Source organism: Crassostrea angulata, chromosome 2, assembly GCF_025612915.1.
Source record: "Crassostrea angulata isolate pt1a10 chromosome 2, ASM2561291v2, whole genome shotgun sequence".
Classification (NCBI taxonomy): domain Eukaryota; kingdom Metazoa; phylum Mollusca; class Bivalvia; order Ostreida; family Ostreidae; genus Magallana; species Magallana angulata.
This window is the reverse complement of record NC_069112.1, coordinates 41777183-41796193: the sequence shown is the minus strand read 5'-3', so window position 1 is coordinate 41796193 and position 19011 is coordinate 41777183. Positions and strand designations below refer to the sequence as shown.

Sequence of the window (19011 nt, the reverse complement as noted above, 5' to 3'; positions counted from 1 at the left end):
AACATATGCATTATGCGCGGCGCGTAACTAGAATTGCCATGTATTAATTCAAACTTGTTCAATTCACAAAATAAATTACATGTAACGGAAAATTCGCCATGTACCCCCCCCTTCCCCGGGTACACACCCCTCCCTTCCCTGGAACATTTTCTGGTTTCTCGCATATGCATTTAGCTTGTTGCACCTTAGTCGACAGGGCAATCGGCTGAAAGAGCTAGTGGAGGCAAAGAGCTTGCACAGTAGGAAATCCTCGATGTTGAGAGATGCTTCAACCATCGATGATTTCCCGAAAATGACAGAGGAATAGCTACGTGATATGACGTGTGGCTCCTACCAGCTTAAACTCTAAAGGTGCTACATCCAAGAGCACCTTGACGAAAACCACGACATCCTCGTTCAGAGAGGAGATCCACAACTTTTAAAATTTGTGTCTTTGAAAGCACATGTCTTGTGGATATCCTACAACGGAGTTGAGGTATGGTGTGAACTGTTTATTTGATAGTAAAGTAATTCGAATCGCAAAGAGTTTAAAAACTTATTTACTGTTTTTTTCTCTCTCTGATTCAGATTACGGCATAGTTTTGTCTGTGTAAGACCGGGGCGAGAGTGGTCGGTGTGTGTGCACACGTTGTGACCGTCCTGTGGTATATCGTGTATGCAACACACACATAAAGGACTCTTTGAATTTTGGGGTTAGGAACTAGGGGAATCTATGTTGAAGATGCAGCCAACGTTCCAGAACCAAAAGACGCATCTGACAGCACCGTAGCAGAACGAACACTTTAAAATTTACTTTTGCACATACTTGGTATTGGTAAGGTGGTATCACAGTTTTCTTATAATAGCTGTTCAACTATTTAAGCAACATTTTTTTCCTAATTTATGAACAATTGTAAACATATTTGATGGCTAAAGAAAACCCAGATAATAATAATAAATAATACCTAGCCATGCCATTCTTTTTTACGTAACTGCATTTTTTACCCATATAGTAACAATTTTATTTCAATGTGCTAGATTTATTGCTTAAAAGTTATTGAGGGCACATACAAGTATATGTTTTTCTTCAAAAGGTGGACATTTTAAAGTGATGCATTGAAAATCCTTGAGATAAACGGGTATATGATCTTAATGATGCATTCATTTATTAGTTATACTGCATGCAATGTATATTCATGTTGAAAGGTTTGTAGTTTGTTGAATTTGATGCAAAAGTGTTATTGTTATATTGATGTTAATTGTAGTACCATTGATATTAATTCGTAAACAACTCTGACATGTTATAAAAAATGTGACGTCAGTCACGTCATTGAACGTTTGTAATTAAGCATTAAACAATCGCTCTTTCCATGCGTCGTTCAGCATAAATAGGGACCAAACCAAACCAAGATTTTTTTTTTGTGAAGTATACTGACCTGAGATTGTTTCCTGGTTATATCGGGAAACTACGCCGATTTTTACCATTCGTGGCTCTAGCTCTTTAGCTTAAAGATTGACGTGCATGACTTCAAATCACTTAGTTATATCTTTTCCTTTAAATATAGATTTCACTTTGGCCATATCGTACTCGTTTGTGGTTGATTATTGTTTGTTAGTTTTGTTTTATGTCGACCTATATTTTAACTGGGTCACTGATCACAAAGCTTTTGTTATCGTTAGCCATAGATCATGTGATAGGAATGATGATTGTAAACCTTTATTAATTTTATAGAAAGTAAATCAAAACTGGAAAAAAAAACCATTACATTAAAATAAGTTTTTGAGAGATTCAATGAACGTGTTTGGCTAACAGGTTTCGCAAGTACTGTTTTTATACTCAAGGGTGCTTGTATATAACGTTTGAGGTTATTATCTGAAGTTTTTGTATTCGGTAATTGTTTTCATTAATTTCCGCATAAAAGAGTAACTGTTAAACATATTCAGGCATAATCATATACGTTGTAGAGTATAATTAAACGTCAATAGATGTATTTACCTTTAGATATGTTGTCCATGTTTTTATTGTTAGTAGTGTTTGCAATTTCACAGGCTTATGGTGAGTTTACATGCATATAATACTATTGTCATTTGAAATTTGATTAAAAAGCTAGTATATAATGTAATATTCCCTTTAACATAAACAACATTTTAATTGAGGCGATTATCTACAAGTATTGTTCATCACTAGTATGTTATATAAGTTGCATTATTAGTTCACTTTTTTCCTAAATACTGTTTATTTGGTATTTTGATAAACCATATTTACATTTTATTACCGAAATATCTTGCTTTAAAAACAATTTTAGATAAATATATTAGGATAAAAAAGAACATCATTAATTAATGTTCGGTAGAATATTCATATAAAATAAGGTTTTTGATACATAAAGGTTTTTATAAAAAAAATCATTTATAAGATTATACTTTTTTATAACATGAAATTACAACAACTGATCGGACAAATAAAATAAAATCCCACTTAATTCGTTTTTGTTTATGAAGATCGTTCATAAGTAAATGTTAGCTGAAATGAACCCACTCAATTTTGTAAATGCAAATAATGTTGTTAATATGGGGTTGTGTATTTGTTGACAGTTAACGTTGCCTTCAACAAACCAGCATACCAGCAATACCCATTGGGACCAGGTGACGACATATATGACGCCAGTAACGCTGTGGATGGACGTAAATCTGACCTGGACGGGAGCGGTGGTCAATGTGCTTTATCAGAGTACTATAGACAAACCGCCACCTGGTGGGTAAACCTGACCAGCATCCACAGTATCCATCACATCACTATATACTTCGCGACGGACAACTTTGGTATAGTCAGTCATTATGTATCTTAGAAATGATAGCCTCTGTGGTATAAACTGTCATCACGCATATACGTTTTTTTTATTTACATGATAACATTTGGGGTATATCAGATTACTATATTTTCATATGATTTTCCCTGTTAGTTTGAAATATGCATTACCGGAAGAAAAATGTTGGTTTTAGTGTAATGGAAACTGAAGAAAATTAAACGGTTTCGAGGGCTGCAGTGAACATAAACAGTAACTGAAACAAATGATTAAACACTTTTACAACTTTTAAATTAAAATAACAAATTAAAGAGAAAATTAGACATTGAATTCAATTCTTTGCTTAATGTTCTAAAATGAGATGATATGCCATGCGTCTTTTGAGGTACGGGCTGCGATTTCATCGAGATTACTCCCACAATTGCATTATGGCCTGGTTTGAATTAATAATTTAGAAACACCAGATTACACATACTAAGATAAGTTTTTCCTGAAATCTGTGGATTTTGTAAGGTTTTGATAAAGTTGTTTTCTTTACATAATAAAAGTCCATTTAATCTCTCATTCTATTTTTTAATAGTTCATTAGCAATTTATTGTAACGAATCATGGTAAACGTAATGACAAATTTTTTCGAAAATTTTAGGTATAAATAACACTTATAATAGCCACATCTAAATGTAAATATTTTTCCTTAAATTAATTATGTTTCCTTAAAACGATAGTTTGAAATCATGCACTTTGTCTTTTTGTAGTAAAAACGCGTCCAACAAAATCATTTAAAGTTTATAACAGACCTAAGTATAGTGAACAGAATGATTTGTAGCTATAGTAAAATACCTTAAAACTGCAGGCCGAAAACCTGACCTTAAGGGTCTGAATCTGAATTGACGATTTTGTCAATCCTCCATTTAGGAAAATACATCAAAGCATGACCTAAATTAAAAGACGTAATGGTATGAACGGCATGGAATTTTAATTAATAAAAATTCTGTAATAACGAGAATGTTTAATGCTATCAAAATTATACGACAACAGTTCGCGGAAAATTAAAACCGCAATTTATCGAATCATAACGGGTAGACAACATAGAAATCAAACAATAGTCTTCGTGATAGCTTTTTTTCAGATTGTACATAAGTATACTTTGACCCCCTGAATGCAGATTAACACAAACAATCTCCAACATCTATTCCTGACTAACATGGCGACCAGATAAAATTACTATTAGTAAATATATGATTCTTACAATCACTATACACTTCTTGGCGTGTTTTAGAGTGACACTTGAATGGTCAGATTTAATTGTAACCTTCTGTTAATAACATAGTTGTTGTTTTTTTTCGATTTATGAGCGACAATTCGGTATATGTTATTATTGAAAATGATCTTTGTGGGACAATATCCTGGTGTTTATAAAAACAAACTAATGATTTCTAATAAAAGATACTATGTAACAGAAGGCGCTAACACGGTAAAGAAACCTTTTTATGTATACCTCCTCTAAATCATATGAAGTTTTTTTTTCAGGGTCCGATATAAAAAGGGATTAGGAATTTTAGATTAACTTGAGAAATGTTTCATGGTATCTACCCACCACGGTTATCAAACATATTATATTTACTGGTGTACCTTCAGGTTTTTATTGCGGTTCAAGTGATATTTTGTTAAACAAGAAGGTGTTAGGTGCCTTTCCATGTTCTTTACTGTTTGGATTACACATGCATAGCTTTTAAGAGATGATTCAGACCGCCCTTTTCGCCACACACTCTCTCATGAAATATATGCCACTGACTGAATTCCAATGTGTGAGCACAATCGTATCGCTATGACATATATAGTTTTAAACAAGGAAGTTCTAATTATTTAAATATTTTTTTTGGTCCAGACAACTCTTTCTAACAAGAATGATATAAAATACCTACTGAACATTTTAAAACATTCTTGATATTAAATCGCAGACCAGTACTTTTAATTCACATTGATATACAACTAGTGTTGTTAAAAATGCCAGTTAAAACGTTCAAAATACGGTCTCATAATTTTGTTTATTTATAGAAATGGTTTGATTAAACGTAACTATTTCTTGTTTCTTGTATAATTCTCAGAGTTTAGCCCCCACTATTGAATTTGATATTATAATAAATGATAATGGTGTTATATATGAAACTTCCATATGTATTCCATGTAAATGTGCGTTAAACTATATAACTATTTTAATCGATAGGTGCATGGAGTATGTGTACTATGTTGCGCCTATAGTGCAGTTGATTTTAAGCAATGTTTTAGTTGATATTGTAAAAAAGAATCATATAAACTTGTTTTTCACTGGATCGATAACATATTGTACAGATTCCTACTATCGGACAAACATAGCAGATAAATTACTTGGATTTTCCGTGTATGTCTCCAATACCACGGGTAGATCACATGGAACGTTGTGTTTTAAGGACGACAACTTCACAATATTCACGATACCCACTGTCTTTACAACAAATTGTTTTGTTCATGGACAATATGCCATCTACTACAACGAGAGACTACCAGGAGTTGTCTACCCTGACGGTTATCATAGTCGTGTTGCCATTTCACTTTGTGAATTAGAAGTGTATGGTAAGCATTTGTTTTATTCCAATAACCTTTGATAATTGTTTCATGTGTGGTAACATATCTACACTTTTTTTCAAAATAAAGAACAACAAGTGGAAAGCTGTCAATGTGACAGCAAACCAGGTTTTCTTTTATGTGAACTGTATCCATAACCCATGTCAACCCCTATCCAGTGAAATGGAAAACCCTATATGCAGCATTTCGCTAAAAAATGACTAAGTTCAAAACTGGTATTTTTTCGATAAATTTTCAGAAATCAAATTCCTTGCAATATGCACACCTCTGATATATGTACAATTGATCTGAAAAAGAACAGCTTCCTATCTTGAGAACTGTAGGAGGAGTTATCCGTACAAAGAGGGTACCCTTTTGGCAGCCGCCCGCCCGCCATTTTCACCATTTTAATAACCGGATTTTTCAGTTGGAAAAACAGGTTAATAAAACAGTGTGCAGACCTTGCGGATTAAATTATTAAAGTTACAGTGTTGTTGATTGAAATAAATCTATCATTTTTTTCCAGTCATTTAAAGTGTCTACTTTAACTTTTAAATGTTTGCCCCCCTCCCCTTTAAAAAAAAACCAGTAAGCTGTTTTGAGTAGCAATTGACTTGGATTATCCGTGTATGTCTCCAATACAACGGATAGATCACAGGGGATGTTGTGTTTCAAAGACAATAATTTCACAATGAACACAATAACTTCTGTCTTCACAACAAACTTTACATTTCACTGACAATATGTCATCTACTACAACGAGTCTACCCTGACGGTTATTATAGTATTGTATGGAGTAACCTCTGTGAAGTAGAGGTGTATTGTTAGTGTTCTTTATAATTTTAACAACCTTTGACAAATGTTGTAATGTTTTTCATTTTACAACACATATTTACCTTTATTGTCAAAACATAACACAAAAAACTAGTGTGTGAACCATGCGGAATAAATCAGTAATGTGACTATCGAATTTTGTTCAATTATTTAAAGTGTCAATTTATTTTAGGAAGCCCCCCCCCCCCTCCCTCTTAAAAATCAATGACACATTGTAAAATCTTATGCTTAGCAATTTTTATAAGGATGTGAATTATTAAATATAGGCACAAAGAAACATTTTGATATTAAATCAATATAAAGATGATTAAAGACAGGAATAAAGCATTCCAAACATTTCATTTAGCTCCAAATTAACTGAATCCTCTTCCTGTAATGCTCATGGATGCTACATGGATGTTAGGGCGGGGATATGGTAGCCAGATAGTATAACTGAAAAGATGGCATATACCCTTACATTGAATATAAATAGTGCCTGTTTGCGAGGGTAACAGTTGAAATTGTTGAAAACCATTGACAACCGATGCGAAGTCATAATTTATTTTATTATACTGAATGTCTTAATTTTATAGAAACAATAACTGCCTTAATATAGAAATGATGTGGATTTTACGACGAACCGTATGCGCATTATTTACATGCATGTAACAATTTGGTGTGTTACAATGTACCCATTGCCAAATGGTTGCTAACTCTGAGTGTAATAGAAAGGATCATCAACTACGTCTTAACCAATCAGATTCCGGTTTACAACATGAAAGTTTTGTAACAAAATTTGTCATTTGGTGTTGTTAATTGTTCAACTCTGAGGTCAGAGTACTTTAGTACGAGAGACGGAGTTGTATGCTAGCCATGTAATGGATATGCATTGTTTTTTCTAGCATCACTGCATTATCGGAATATATGTACATTGTGCCATTATTTTTAATTACATAAGAAAACATTTTAAGGTTGATGACATTGTCTCTCTGTCCAGGGATTTTCGGTCCTAATGGCTTGGTGAGGGTGGACCTCATTACTGGTCTATCAAACACACATCACCAGTGTGTCTTGGTTTTTTAATTTGTTAAACTACTAGCTAGCCAAGAAAATGAAAACAATTCAGAGATACGCAGCAGTTAAGGCTGTCAAAAATTCCGTTCAGACAAAAAGTACGGGGAATTTGCATTATGACATCACAGTATATTACAAACTTCGAAAGTACTTATTTATTCATTTATCAGAAAAAAAAATTATACTAGTCTTTTAATTGAAAACAACAAATGTTATAACTTACAAATTCGATGTCCGTTATGCCACACACACTGTAAAATAAGCAAGATTCGTTCTTGCTGTACTACAAAATATGACGCCATATGCTTCAAAAATGACGCAATAAGTCACATTAATGAAGGCAATCATGCAGATTTTTTGCGAATAGAAATAAATGTTGTAGATTTACAGAAAATTATAAATGAATATTTTGTTCAACATTATTATTAGTAGAATACTACCTATATTGTCATACTTTAAATTTGTAAAATTATGCATCATATAATAATTCAACCTTAGTTTTGTATAAAAAATCATAAATCTTAAAGCCAGACACCTAAATGAATCATTCAATTGTAAAGGCATACACTTATCTGATCATGAACAACGTTTACATGTAACAGTGAAATATGCTTTGTAATTTAAAAATATCTGAGATCCTTGTCAAATCTTACAAATTAATTATCTTTTAATGAATCAACCTACAAAATTGTTCAACAAATGCATTATAAATAATGGTTTCTAGCAACAAATATTATTATCTATCAAAGTTCGCAGCATTTTTAAAAATCTAAAATATATTATCAAGTTATTTTATAATTCAGCTAATATATATGCTTGTACCATGCGACTGCCATAACACGTGACCACTATGAACATAACATATTGTACCGCTGTAATATCAGAAATATATTGCATTTGAGCGACCATTATTAATTTTAAAAAGGAAATATCCGTTTAACTTAAGTATACCTGTTTTCAGCACAAAAATTCGCTGATATTTTTATTGGTCGCCTTAACTGTACTGCGTATTCTCCTATACTTCTTTTTCGTGTAAATTAACGCATGATATATAGTAAAGGTTGATAACAATTGAGAGAGATATTGATTAACTCAATTACAATTTCTTCAAGTCGTCCAACAACAGAGTTCTAGGTGTCTAACTGTTTTGCAATAAATGTTGCAATATTGCAATTATTGTATGTTTTTGGTTGAATTGAAAATTGTCTTGATGGACTTTCGTGCATACCACTATACAAAGACCCATTAATGAACGCCTCTTTCAACTTTTTTTTCATCAAGAATAGAATTGAACATGCTCAAAACAAGATCAAATACATTTATGTAATAAATGACATTTCTTGTACAGGATGTCCAGTAACAGGGTTTTACGGATCTAACTGCTCCATTCCGTGTCCTGATGTCAACTGTCAGTACTGCCACATAGAGACGGGCACCTGTCAGGGATGTAAACCTGGGTATCAAGGTTATCACTGTGAATTAGGTAAGAAATAGGCTCAATTAAACAGTATTTTTAACTACACGACAAAGCTTTAGTATAAACTTTGGAATATTTGTTTTATTCTGAAGCAATCATACAAAACATATATACATGTAAGCATGTAATAGTTTATTAATTGTATGTAATTAAAGTTCATATACATGTGTGTATTATGATTAAAATAAAACAAAAACATTTAAATCCATTATTTTAGAACCAATTCGACTCCAAATAAAACAAAATGCTGATTAGATCCTGTATTGACTTTTAAAAGTTTCACAAATGTTGAAAAAAAAAGTATTGTTAGTGTGCAATTTGGTAAAAAAAATTACAACAAATGTGGGGTGTAACGAACAGGCTATAACAAATTTACGGCTATAGAGAATATTTATTATGTCCCAGTAAAGTCCTTACATAAACCTAAAGAAAGTTGTCGTATATGACGAACACGACTATGAAGAATTAAACGAAGTAAATGTAATACCTCACTGATCAAATGTTATCGCATTTTTTTTTATTATTGTAACGAATATTGTGCATTGCATATTTTATAAAAGTCACTTATTTGGGAGTTCTAGTTTCGAGTCCTGTTGATACATATAGTTCCCCACGGTGAACTACATCTAATTTGAGGAGTGTTTACAATTATAACTCCATAATCGTCAAAATCCAGAAGTTCTCGCCAATGGACTGCTAAAATATAAAAAAAGAAACTGTTCGGGAAATATAATTTATTGTTTTATTGTTTCTAATCTTGTTTTGCAAAGGAATTTTAAATTTGTAACTAATGGTCCTATCAATTATAAAACGTACGACAGTTTGATGTATAGTCAGCTGACTGTTTTAGAAGTTTTTCGCTGCTATATTTCTTTCAAATTCCTTACAAATTTTCTAATTAGGCTAGGCAAATCCAGTTTGAGATGAAACTGTAATAAAAAAACAAAAACAAAAAAAAAAACACTCAAAAAAGCCAGTGTTTTTTTTTTTTTTTTTTTTTTTTTTTTTTTTTTTTTTATAAAGAACTATGTAGCCTTTTAAGCTTCATTAGGCGGTTTTTGTTATAATGTTGGAATGCTGATTGTGAATTCTTCTACAAAGGTCATCTATTTTCAAACGTTGAACAAACTTTACACACGATTGGGTAACTGCAGTTCATGAAGGCGGTGTACCTGCACTATGTTGTTTCAAGTTATAAAAAAAAAATCTAAGTCGGATACAGCTGGTTGATTGTGTAAAAATAAATTTCTGGGTTTCTTTTAATTAGCATGTCCTTTTGGCTATTTTGGAAGTAAATGTACTGAACGATGCAATGTCACATGTGCCGGATGTAATAATGTGAATGGCGTTTGCGACTCTGGATGCATTCCTGGCTGGAGAGGTTATCACTGCAACGAAGATAGTGTTCATAATATCTTATGTTTGGAGCAGAAACTTTTTAAGCAGGCTATATGTTCAACAATATCTAAAATAACTTTTACACTGATTATAAATAAATTATGCGACACCTAAACTTAATGCGACAACACAATTGTTGAGTTATACATGAGTTACAAAGTTTGCAATTCTTTGCTATGTAAACAAACCTTTTGTTAATGTTGGAGTAAAAATTCAAGTTTCAGACATAAGATGAATATGTTAACCCCCCCCCCCCAAAAAAAATAAATATATATTTCTTTAATTTCTCAAATTCCATTAAAGGAAACGTTTGTTTATGTGTTCCGTTTCATTTAGCTGACGAACAGAAGTTTTTTTAGTATTATTGAGAACAGGGGCTATCTAGTATAGCAATTAATTTTTTTAAGTCTTCTTCATATTAAGATATAATTGTTGTTTATCGATTATGTTTATGTAAAATTTGTAAATTGTTAAAAAAAAATAGCTAAAAAACTTATGTTTTTGATTCATTTTGTTTGGCTAATATATGTAGAGGTAACATTTAACACACTGCTTAACAAATATTTGTTGTTGATATGAGACACAGCACTTTGATTTTCAAGTGTTTATCATATTAAAGAATGTGACAGAGGATGGTATGGTATGGAATGTAATGAAACACGTGGACAATGTCGTAATGAAAGCCAATGCTCCAATGTCAATGGAACTTGCGTAACCGGATGTGATGTTGGATTTAAAGGGGACCAGTGTAAAACATGTGAGTACACATGCATACATGTATGCTACGGTTACAGCACAGCGACACATCAGAAATTATCCAGTGACAAAATCTAATCATTTTGAATTTATTTAAGAATCTAGATAAAAGTTAAAAATTACGTTTCAAATTCGTTTGTTATGTTGTGATATCAACTTACTTCATTTTGTTTTTTTTTCATATCGGTATATTATTTACTCCTGATATACGTATCGAGTTTAGCTTACGTATTATATATTTAAAGTATTTTATTGATTAATTTAATGTAATGCACAACGTTAAAATTAACAACTATAAACCGGTCGGCATTTATCATAATAAAGACTGTTTTGGGACTTTGGAAGTGGACAGGTATGTATTGTAAGTATATTTATCTTAGCATGGTTTATGTTTCTCAAAAGTATTTTGCGAGGTAAAAACTGTACAAATTTTGTTTTAAACAAGTACCAACTATGTATAAAAAGAGAATTTGTTTAACTCTTATAAGTAATTGCAGTTTTCTTGAAGCAATGTCAGTAAATTTTAAACATTTATCTTATATGATTCATATTTAAATTAACAGTTGAAAAAAACATGTACCTTCAATCCATTTTCAGTATTGTACGAATCGCTATTTCTTTCCAGGTTTTTCTTTTTTTCAAACAGTCATTTAGGATGCCATTTTGTAATTTGATTTTTCACAATTATTTGAATTGTCTAAATGATATTTAATGCTTGATTTTTATTCTAGTGTACGAATTATATGTTATATGACATATGTTTGCTCTCGCTTTAACTGTAAATTCGCTAGTTATATACACATATTGCTATGATTTTCAACCTTTAACTAACCAACATGTTGCATTATTTCAGGTAAAATGTAAAAAGAAAGTAAATGATAAAGGAACGAAAAACCAATGCTTTAACCGTTACATCAATAGGAAATTGCAAACAATGACATATATGTTGCATAAAACATTCATTTTCAGCCTGTTTTTCCTTTACTTTAGTAAGTATATCAATCTTAACATTTTACTATTCTTGAGATGTATACTTAAGTGTTGAAATACATCTATGAATTACATTTTTCGACATGCGTTATTAAATATATCTTTCTTTCTTTTTTAAGTGATCAAGATAATAAAATGGCGTTTTTTGAGTGTTTTATATTTGCACTGCTTTTTTTAAATTGCATTTTTTCTTGATATTGCATATATGCATACTATATGTTTTATTATATTACAAGAAATATACAATATCGCTACCATTCACTTATGAGGCATTTGTGTCATTTGTGCAATAACAGCATATTAAAAATCGGGGTTTTTTCGGGGGGGGGGTGTATGTTTTGTATTGTTTTGTTTTGTTTTTTGTTTTTTGTTTTTGTTTTTTTTTTTCTTTACGATGGAAGATTACATATTCATTTTGTAAAAATACATTTAACATTGAGTTATAAGTTCACATTGTCTGACGTAATAAAAAAATGTAGATACATAAGAAAACAATGCATACAAGCCGGATCCGCTTAAATTGTCCTAATACTACCTTTATATAACGTATGTTGTTTGCAGAGTGGCAGATAGGGACATAGAGGCACAAAACCATGATGTTCGATAATTTGTTGGTCTTCCTCTGACCTGATGTTCTTCTGACCTGATGATCTCGTGTCTGCATTTGGACTCAAATGTTGCCACGGGGGATAGTGGCTTCTTTTACATATACTAAAACAGTTAATCCATATATGTATAATAAATTGGAACTTGCAGTGTTTACTCTGTAGTAAAAACGAAGTTTAAAGAGGGTTCAATGGAAATAAAATTAGATATATTTTCTGCCTTACTTTGTGTTATTATGATTGACTTGTTCAGGAACATCATTGTTGAAGTTCATTATTCGGATAATGTTTTGTGACGTTTTTCTTTAAAGTTTTGTTAATAACTAACGGAGAATAAATGATAAAGTAAACTAGTTAATTTAAGTACTATTCTAGAAAAAAATTTAAGTGTTTACAATACAATTTTCTTTTTGAAGTTATACGAACAATATATGTGTTTTGTTGATGTTGTTGTTGTCTTCAACTGATTTGAACTTATTTATAAATCAAAACATTTTGCCCTAACTTCATTTACAAGTTTTTGTATTAAAGCAAATCACTTATAACCCTTGATTTATTATTTCGAAGCATGTGTACTTGTAACATCACACTTCTAACAATGAAAGATAAATCTTTACATGTACAAGTATATTAGAAAGTTGATCAATAATGTAGCTGTTTAAAACTTGACAATCTTCGGTTTAAAAGGACATGATTATAATCTTTGTCATTTGTTTCCCGATTAAATGTCTGCAATGCTTTAGTAAGGCATTTATAATAGACAACTAAAATTTGTGCAGTCGTTGAGTCATATGCAAGATGAAGAGTTTACATTTCTTTGCCATGTAAACACAGCTTAAATCATAATTTTGTTTACAATTTGAGTGTTGGAGTAAAAATTTCAGACTTTAAGAGAATAAGATAAACGTAATGTTTTTTTTATGCTTGGAACCAATTAAACAAAGTAAATGATGAAAAAACAAACTTGAACAATATGTTTTGTCGGTATACGACAAGGCTTTGAAAGCTCTCTGTCTTGCTTATAACTCTACAACTGACAACAAATTTCAGTTGATCATTATTGAAGCGTTTCTAAAGCATTGTTAAATAATAAACACAGAGAGTGTGACTATAATCTTGAGCATGCCCTTTTACGTGTAAAAAGACAATACAAGGCTTTTCTTCAATCTCGAATCATAACAGTTTTTTGCTCGATACCTTAAACATTAAATCTGGTTATGTACAGCACCATTCCATTTTTTTTTAATTACTGTTTGTTTTGTTTTTTACTGCTAATCGACAGAATTTTTTTTCTTTATAATAACTGTTTGATATTTGTTGTTAAATGTTATACTTTCATTTTACGACCTGTTTTTGTTTTCAGAGATTCAGAAATTTACTATGGAAATTTTTTCAAACATGTACAATCATGGATAATAAATGTACAATTCTGACGATTTTATTTGTGTAAACAAACTTTATAACGGTATATGAAATACGAACGGTATGTTAATATTTTTCAATTGGATCCGACCAATGTTATGTTGAGTGCGTTGAACATAAATTACTTCGCAAATAGAAAGGTTTAAAACACTTAAATATAAACTGAAACAAATTGAATGCGTTAAACGGGAATCGGTTAATATAATGTTTGTGTTCCTGACCCACCTATATCGCGTTGTCCTTTCTGTGACATGATGCATCAAAATATGTTGTATTGACAATTGTTCATATTGCATGAATAGCATGTCTTCAATAGTCAAACTTTGATTTGTTTTTTGAGAGAAACATGTTAACACACGTATTTTTAAACAAAAACTAACATAATACCGAACTTTTATATCTGAGTTTAGTTTTCTAGGCAATCATTAATCATTACAGATTTAAAGATGATACATCATCACTGATTAATTCCTTGATATAAAATGAAGTGGTAACAAATACGGTATTCTTAACAATAGAATATATTTAGACGGTCTATAATAGCAGGCAGAGAGAGAGAGAGAGAGAGAGAGAGAGAGAGAGAGAGAGAGAGAGAGAGAGAGAGAGAGAAAGAGAGAGGGAGAGAGTTCTAATTGCATATGGCACAATTGTAACCACTTAATTATTGAATTTCGTAATGAATAAAGGTCAGCATATGTTAAAATTACTCGCAATTACTGATTAGAACAATTTCCTACTGTTAGTTGCATGTGAACCATACGAATCATGCGCAGTGGCGTTACAAATTGCCGATCAAATTAATATTTACAAACGTGTAGCAAGGTTTAGAGACAAATAACTAAAGAAAGAACATGTTTACGGGCATAAGGTTTGTGAAACGTCTAATTATAAGAAGCATGATGTATATTTTTACTTTTACACTCAGGTCAAAATTTTTACTCCAAATACGCCACATATACCTTTAAAGTGAAATTAAATTCATTTAAATAAAATTACTATGATTGTATAACAGGCTAGTGGAGGGGGGGGGGGGTTCCCACTTTTCACGCAGTAAATATTTATTTTTAAATTCATTTATTGGAAATTTAATTCTAAAGGTGTCCCAAATACTTTGGGAGCATGTAAACAATTATAGTGAACATGATGGAACTAAAATTACCTGAATCAAGAATTTTTTTTCCGGAGAAATCTTTGTTTTTCGCGGGTGGGTTGGAAGGGGTCTGACACCTATTTTTTTTTATTTTTTCCCTTTATGTGAAATCAGTACATTTGAATCTCCAAGGGGGGGGGGGGGGGAGTGGTCTGGACCCTCCCATTCTAGATACGCGCATGCATCAATGCATTTGAAGTTTTATAAACGTACTAGTATTGCAACCACTACCCCCCCCCCCCCCTCTTTCGGTGATTCGGATTTTGTTGATCAGTGATTTTTTTTTAAATTTTAATGCTTAATTGCTTGTCCAAAAAATTGTCTCTTCTAAACTAAATTGAGATATCTGACAAACATGAATAAAATAACAAGCAGAAAACCAATCATCTTTTTGATATTGTGATAATTAGTTTAATTACCTTTACCGACAGTGTAAGCCCATTCTGATAGAAAGCTAAAAATGTTACACAATGTTTTGTGATTATCCAGGAATGATTCCGTAATGATGAAACATAAGAATATTTAGATGTAATTTAATATACTACATGTATACTACTAAAGCACTTTGAATTTGTAACTAATGGTCTTATCGAGTATAAAACGTACGACCGTTTGAGTACTATCAGCTGTCTGTTTTAGAATTTCTAACAAATTTTCTGCAAGGTTTGTTACAAATTCGTAATTGACATTCAAGGAATAACATATATAGCATAGAGCGACATTAGCTTTATCAGTTAAAAAGTTTTATACCGGTATAGATACTCAACGCGGAATTTTTTATATAACAAACATTGGCTTTTTTTCAGTATATTGGATGTAGTTTAGCAAGTTATAAAACAAGGCCAGTAATCACTTCCATTTATGGGTCATGTAGTTTACATTGTTGCGGGAAATGTGTACAAAATTGATTGGTTTAACATTTCAAAAATCAAATTGTCTACGTATACTTAGGAAGCCCAGTTTAAAACTCCAAAAACAGTATTTTGTCTTTTATAAAGAACTACGCAGCCCTTGAATGTGTAGGGTTTTTGTCATAATGTTAGAATGCTGACTGTGTCTACAAAGGTCATCTAGTTTTTCAAACGTATTACAAACGTTACAGACGATGAGAAATGTGTAGTTCTTTGTGCAGCATTATTTAGTTGTTGCGACCCGTGATATGTCTAGTTATTACGTCCATGGGTGTGGTGTGCTTGCACTATGTTGTTACAAGTAAAATAAAAAAAAAATATTTGTCTAAATCAGATACAGCTGTTTATTGTGTAAAAATCACATTTTATTGTATTTTTACTAGCATGTCCACGTGGTTATTTTGGAAATAAATGTACTGAAAAAATGCAATGACACATGTTTCGGATGTAATAATGTGAATGGTGTTTGCGACTCTGGATGCATCCCTGGCTGGAGAGGTCATCACTGCAACGAAGGTAGCGTTCATAATATTTAAAGTTTGGAGCGGAATTTGTTCAGGCAGGCTATATGTACATTATTTCTAAAATAACTTTTACACTGATTTATAAAGAAATAATGCTGACGAAATGTATGTTTTGTAGTATTAAGGTAGGTCATTCATAACTAACGCGAATTTAACAATTTTGTTTGATTTATGACATCTAATACATATTTTAAAGCTTTTATGAGACTGACATAAACAAAACGTGGGAATATATGTGTAGTGAATTAAATGAGCTGTTTTGCACTTCAATTTTTTAAATGTTGTCTGTCCTTAAGGAAAATTTTTGAAAATAACTTCCTGAAAGTATTGTATGGTAAACTATCATTTGTTTAGCATATTCGAACAAAGGAAAAGCTTTTGCAATTTTTTTACCAAGAGAAATGTGAGAAAAGTGCTTGTACTAAAGAAATATATTAAAATGCATTTCTCCCATAGACTTCATTATAACTTCAAAGCATGTTAAATTTATTAATATTATTTTTTTTTTAAATATTCAAAGGTGAATCTTCATTATTTGATAAACTCATAAAAATAGCACTAAGGCTTTCGTGATCAAACTTGTAATCTTTTAGAAATGAAATAAAATGGTTATGGATGGAATGCCTAAATGAGAACAGGGGTTGTCAACGAATTCTTTTTAAAGTGTTCATTTTAGGAAATAATGGTTGTGTGTGGATTTGGTTTATGCAAATTTGTAAATGGTAGAAAGAATAGCAAACATTTTAGGTTTTTGTTGGCTAATTTATTTAGATATAACATTTAACGCACTGCTTAACTTTTTGTTTTTGTTACTATGAATATGAGACATAGCACTTTGATGTGTTTATTATATTAAAGAATGTAACAGAGGATGGTATGGTATTGGATGTAATGAAACATGTGGACACTGTCGTAATGAAAACCAATGCTCCAATGTCAATGGAATTTGCGAAACCGAATGTGATATTGGTTTTGAAGTGGATCAATGTAAAACATGTGAGTATACATGCATATGCTACGGTAACAGCACATCGGGAACTATTGCACTGAGAAAGCTTATCATTTTAAATTTATTTAAGAATCAAGATAAAAGTCAAAACATTTTTGTTAAGTTGTGATGTCAACTTACTTCTTTTTGTTTGTTTCTCTTCAGAATTGAACACTTCATATGTATAGCTGTTTGTACATTGTTGTTAGCATAATGTTGTGAGAAATGTTTACATTTTTTTATCGGTATATTAAATATCGCTGATATACGTATCGAGTTTAGCTTACGTATTATTTATTTCAAGTACTTAATAACATATTTTAATGTAATGCGCAAAGTAAAAAATAACAACAACTAGACTCTTGTTGCTATAGCAACAAAAAGGTCCTCTGTTCCTTATGTATTAATCTGTACAAAACATCCATTGATCTTGTAAACAGAAAATGGATATAATATAGACTGTACAGGAATTCCGCAAAATTAAAAAAAAACAAAAAGACAAAATGTCAATTTTTGAGTACTTTTGTGACGACCAGAAGTAAGGCTGGGTCATACAGAACATAGTAAACATATCTTCATACATTGTTTTGTCTTTTCTCAAAGTTTGGATTTTCAAGTTTTTGTTAATTTGTTGTTTATATCTTGTTAGAAATGGTTTTTATCTCAGGACCGGAAACGAACAAATGGAAGTAATTAAAGAAATTGAAAGAACATATTTGAGAACATTTACCTACGATACGTTACTGTTCAGCACATTGAGTATAATTAAAAATAAAAAAAGGAAAAAATAAAAATTTCTGTTGCTTGAACACTTTGTAGTTAGAACCGGAAGTGACGTACGACTAAATGAAACCCCTAAAACACATGTTCAATCAAATACCCATTATCCATAAAAGTTTTGTGTCTTCATCGCTCACAGTTTCTGAGCTCTTGTGGGTTCTTTGTTTTTCAAAAAGAAGGCTACCTGAGATATTTGAGAGTTCTCACCGGAAGTCGAATTTGTTTTGTTTTTTTTACCATATGTACATGACTGTTGTATTTTTATAGCTTAAATATTATACAATGATAAATAACTAACATATTTTCAAAAAATCAAAATTGGGTGTACTTCCTGTGTCGACCGGAAATTAGGCCGCATAAAAAATAGCGTTAACGCATGTACAAACATAAGTCTCTCATCCTACAAAGTTTGGTTGTTCAAGTCGTCACCGTTTTAGAGATCTCGTCGAAATAAGGTTTTTAGTCTCGGGACAGGAAACGGACAAACGGAAGTGCTCAGTGAAAATTCAATTTATTATTTCTTGTTTACTTGCCTATCTCACATTATTATGTATCAAAGTAACTGAAACTATCGAATGAAAACAGTTAAACGGATAAACAGCTTGATTTATTTGAGATATCTCACCGGAAGTAGAATATTTTTGTTGATGTAACATCGTATTGATAACCTATGTATAGATTTATTCTTATTTATTTATTATATGGAAAAGGAACTTAATGCGTAAAAATTATTT

General features: G+C 31.3%; 1 protein-coding gene and 1 long non-coding RNA gene across 2 annotated transcripts in view; both read left to right on the top strand.

The window, feature by feature from the left end:
* The window catches only part of LOC128174346 (multiple epidermal growth factor-like domains protein 6), a 36752-nt gene extending 18203 nt beyond the window's left edge, over positions 1-18549 (top strand). The window contains exons 6-7 of the mRNA XM_052839915.1: positions 17368-17505; positions 18545-18549. Of these exons, the coding sequence (XP_052695875.1) occupies positions 17368-17505; positions 18545-18549 (143 nt within the window). The remainder of the gene's footprint in view (positions 1-17367; positions 17506-18544) is intronic.
* Positions 2680-10153, top strand: LOC128172541 (uncharacterized). The gene is made up of 3 exons (XR_008242306.1): positions 2680-2802; positions 8625-8759; positions 10021-10153. It is a non-coding gene; the product is annotated as an uncharacterized LOC128172541 (long non-coding RNA).
* Positions 18550-19011: the final 462 nt, after the last annotated feature.